The 4,911-nt window shown below is 45.9% G+C and overlaps 1 protein-coding gene across 1 annotated transcript; it reads right to left on the bottom strand.

The window, feature by feature from the left end:
- Positions 1-4,024: 4,024 nt before the first annotated feature.
- LOC124190309 (uncharacterized mitochondrial protein AtMg00860-like) lies at positions 4,025-4,603 on the bottom strand. The gene has a single exon (XM_046582934.1). The coding sequence runs from the start codon at positions 4,601-4,603 to the stop codon at positions 4,025-4,027; it is 579 nt and encodes a 192-aa protein (XP_046438890.1).
- Between the last annotated feature and the right edge of the window lie 308 nt (positions 4,604-4,911).

Consider the following 4,911-nt stretch of genomic DNA (forward strand, 5'->3'; position numbering starts at 1 on the left):
TCAAAGAAAGAAGAAGCGTAAAAGCATTGAGGAAGTAGAGGTTATTGAGGTAGAAGAAGACGTAAGTGATGAGGAGGAGTCAGAGCAGGAGGAGGCTGAATCCCCTAAGCGTAGGTCAACGGATCGTTCTTGGTTGCCGAAATCATCGCAGAATAAAAAGCGGAAAGTCAAGGTAGTCCCTGAACAAGCATGCGAAGCTGGACCGTCCAATACAGGCTGGGCTGGGCCGCCTTATGCATGCTGTGCCGAACCGTCTAATGCCACGAGTGGCTCCAATGAGCCAACTTTCGTTTCTCGAGAAATCACGTAAGAAATTAGTAATTGGATTGTACACGGTCTTTGGGCAGAAGATTAAGGTGATTTCCAAGAGATTTGAGTTTGAGTTTGAGGACAAATCTTTCTCTATCAAACCCCCGAAGCTCGACAGCTTCATGTCGCGCCGAGCTAAAGACAGCAATCGCTCGAAAAGAATTGGCGTGGTTGAAGAGGCACTTATAGCCACGCAGCTAAAGATCATGGATATAGCGCCGCCTCTCATTTAAAGTTATACACCAAGATTTGTTCTCTCGGCGAAAGGAAAGTGGAAAATGAAGCTAAAAGTGTGGCACAGGCGATCCGGCGGCAATGGGAAAGAGCCTTTCCTCACATTTCTCAGCGGAGAAGGCGTTCGGTGGTGTCGGTAGTGGATCCGGCGTTTGAATATCTCCTGTCCTTGCCCAGTGCTTATGTCCCTGGAAAAGAGGCCAAAGACCTTCTTTTCACGAACGCCTTTTTGCCATCGATGTTGAAAGATGCAACACAGGACGTCACCTTGGCCAACTCGGCGGCAGCAAAGGAGAAAGTGAGAGCGGGCATAAGGAAGACGAACCGTCCAGACCCGTCTACCAGGGTCTTAAGACCGATAAGATCGGAGGCACCGGGTTATTTTCCGGAAGAGAGGTGGAGGTCGGACAAAAGAAAGGAGCATACGACACCGGCAAATACTTGGTTGAATGGCGGAGGAAGGAACGTGTCGTTCATTTCTTGCAATACCCCTAAGTCTAGCGTTAATTGCAAAGAGGGAAATGTTAGAGTAGGAGAGTAGATTTTGGATTTCGCAAGTAATTGGAGTAAAGTTACGGACGATGTTTGGGTCGATTGTGTGACGAGGGGGAAAATTTGAATTTTTGGAGCACCCAAAACAATTTCGAAAACCGTCGCCTGTTCCCATGTCGGCAGACATGTTAAAAGTATGTGACCTCGAAGTGAAGGAATTATTGAAGATGAGAGCCGTTGTAGATGTAACGGGCACTAATTCTGAGGGATTCGTTTGCGCTCTCTTCGTCATTCCAAAAAAGGCGGGTGGTTTTCGGCCGATCGTAAATTTAAACCGTTAAACAAATTCATAAAGTACGAGCACTTTAAGATGGAGAATCTTGATTCGGCGCGTTATATTCTGAGAGAAGGAGAATTAGATTTTAAGGATGCTTATATGACCATTCCTGTACACCCATCCAATCAAAAATGTCTGCGTTTTGCGTGGAGGGGGCGGATTTAAGGGAGGGGAGGACTAATTTAATTTTCAGCATTCGGTTTGAACCTGTGCCAAGGTTGTTCTATACAATTTTGAGGGTGGTGGTGGCCTACCTAAGAAAACACGGTATGCGCTTGATTATCTATCTCGATGATATTTTAATCATGAGCTCGTCGAAAGAGGGTGCGAAAGCGGATGTTAAAAAGGCGATCGAGTTGTTACAGAATCTAGGTTTCCTAATCAATTTTGAAAATTCGATAGTGAAGCCTACCAAAATAATGGAATATTTGGGCCTTCTGAGAATTCTAATAATTCACCCTTTGCGCTGTCGGACAGAAAAGCGACAGAAGTTAAGACTAAATTCGACGCGGCGTTGGTAAAGGGGGTTATTTCCTTAAGAGAAATAGCTTCGATAATGGGGAATTTCACATGGGCGATCCCAACTATGCCCTTTGCACAGGCTCATTTCAGAAGAATGCAGGCCTTTTTTATTAGTAAAGCCAGACGAACAAGTTTCAATCTTAACACCAAATGCCCTCTTTCGTTGAATACAAGGTGGGATCTGGAGTGGTGGTCCAGTAATCTTGCCTTGATCAGAGCGAAAGTGTTTTTTTTTTCAAAGTTCCCAAGGTTTGGAATTTTTTCCGACGCTTCATTGACAGGATGGGGGCTTACTTTAATCACTTAAAAAAAGGGTTTCGTGGACCTTGCAGAATAGGCGAAGGCACATAAATGAGCTGGAGTTGATAGGGGGCGCTCTATGCAATTCAAGTGTTTACGGTAGAAGCAGGAAACATTGCGGTGCGGATTTATTTAGATAATATGACCGCAGTTGCGTACATCAACCACGGTGGCGGCACTAAGTCGGCGGAATTGACGAGGATTTGGCTGCTTTAAAGGAGTGGTGCGAGGGCCGGAATGTCGGCATTGAAGCAGTTTAACTTCAAGGCAGATTGAACATAATGGCGGATGAAGAGTCCCGCGTGGGACCGGATTCCGGGGACTGGAGGTTGAATCCAGCTGTGTTCGAATCCATCCAAGCATTATAGCCATCCGAAATGGATGGTTTTTCTTCGCGATGGAACGCTCAAGTGACGAATTTTATTTTCTGGTGACCACAAACGTAGGCGATGATGGTGAATGCATTTGCGATTAATTGGAAGGATCTAGCAGGTTACGTCTTCACCCTCTTTTGCGCTAATTTTTAAATTTTTAGACAAAATTAGGCGAGAAAAAGCTGAAATCATTTTTGTTTGTCCTACGTGGACAGGCCAACCATTGTTCCCAGTCTTGCTAGAACTAGCATTCGACGTACCGATGATGTTCCGTCAAGACTCAAGAGCCGAGCCTTTTGTTGCCAGCTAGAAGAGACGCATCCGCTTTTGACGTCCAACGGCCTACACCTGGCCGCTTGGAGGTTGTCTGGCGACAACTAGGTAACAAGTGAATTTCGTCATCAGTGATCAGCCTTATCGTGGCCGGAAACAGAAAGGAAACTCTCGGCGCATACAACTCCACGTGCCGAAATTGGGATTATTTGTGTGTGCGAAAGAGTGCGGATCCCTTATCGACAACTCTAAAAAACTTGCTTCAGTTTCTCACAGACTTGCATGCTTCGGGCAAGTCCTACAGCACAGTGAACGTTCATCGCTCGATGTTGTAAAAAACTTTAAGCCAAATGGATGGCGTGGCGATAGGAGATCACCCCTGGTTGTCAGATTGATGAGGGGATGCTATCATCAAAATCCGGCAAAGCCTAGATATAACGAGATGTGGGACTCGGTGAAGGTGTCGGCGTTTATCGGGTTGTTAGGGGAAAACTGAAATTTATCATTGGAAGTTTTTACGAGCAAACTAGTAACTCTGATAGCACTAACCACCTGGATGAGGGTGGCGGAAGTGACGGCTATCAGTTTTTAATCCATTAAATTTACGCAGGAAGGTGTAAAGTTTTCCTTGGACCGGCTGAGGAAGACCCAGGGGTGTGGACCGCTGAAATCTTTCGAGATGACGAGCAAGCCGGAGGAGAAATTATGCACAGTGAGCGCGTTGAGGGAATTTATAGAGCGAACAGGCCGGCGTCGGGGGGTCTAGATTGCTAATTGCTCTTGTTACACATAAACCAGTATCGTCTAATATACTGTGAGTCGTTGGATCAAATCCATGCTGAGAGAAGCGGGCGTCAATACGACTAATTTTGGTGCGCACTCCACGAGAAATACAGCAGCTTCCAGAGCGGTCGTCGAAGGCGCACCGATTGATGTGATTCTTCGAGCCGCGAGCTAGCCCATGAAGCAACATTCAACCGCTTGTATAATCGGGCTCCAGATCGGATTGTCGAGAAACAAGAATAAAAATTAAAACATATGCCGTAAGCTTTAAAATCACCCTTAGGATCTAGCGAAATTAATTTCGTTACACAATTGTATCTTTATTGTGTTAGAAAATAAATGTAGCGACGACCATAAGGGTTCGTCTCCCAAACCCGTGCCCTCCCTATCTGCATTTATATTACGTCATAATTTGAGAAATCTTCTTGTTGGGACATGCAGAGGCAAAAAGATGCGTGAACACTGGAACTTCAAAGTCAAACCTGCGCAGGGTGGGCAACGAAGACATAATTTCTTTCAATTTAGCCAACGCAGCCCTTTGCGGCTCCTCCCAGACCCATGCAGACGACTCTTTCAGTAAATCTCGCAGGGTACGAGTAACGCCGGCCAGGTTGTTGCAAAATTTTTCCAAATACGTGGCTATTCCCAGAAGACGGACCAAGTCAGCTTTGCCACTAGGCTCCGGCATATTGACGATTGCCTCCACCTTGGATGGGTCAACTTTGACCAGGCCCTCGCCGATGATGTGGCCAAGACACAGCACCTCCTTTAAGAAAAATTTACACTTTTTGAGCTTGAGCTTGTGGTTGTGTTGGCGACAACAAACAAGCACTTGACGTAAATTGAAATGAAGTTCTTCCGTGGTTTCGCAGGGGACCAAAAAGTCGTCAAAGTAAATCAAAACACCCGAAAGGTCACCAAACCACTCCGAAATAGTTTGTAGATACACTTCCGGTGCCGACTTTATCCCAAACGGCATCCGAATAAAACGAAAGCATCCTTGAGCGTTGCAATAGTGCACAATTATGAAGACTCCTATGAAAGCGGAATTTGATAAAATCCCGACGCCGCGTCAAGATAACCAAAGAACTTCGCCTTTCCAATTTTAGCAAACAGTTGTTCGACCGTCGGGACCACAAAATGTTTTCGGAGGATTGCTTTATTGAGATTGGCAGGATATAGAACGAGTCTGACGTCACCATCCGGCTTGCTCACCACCAACATAAGGCTCACCCAGCCCGTAGGCTCTGTGACTGGAACAATAATACCGTCAGTCACCATTTGAAC

This window comes from Daphnia pulex, chromosome 3, assembly GCF_021134715.1.
Source record: "Daphnia pulex isolate KAP4 chromosome 3, ASM2113471v1".
NCBI lineage: Eukaryota > Metazoa > Arthropoda > Branchiopoda > Diplostraca > Daphniidae > Daphnia > Daphnia pulex.

Excerpts from the sequence above, each read along its gene's own strand:
- LOC124190309 (XM_046582934.1), bottom strand. The coding sequence starts at position 4,603 with ATGCCGTTTGGGATAAAGTCGGCACCGGAAGTGTATCTACAAACTATT.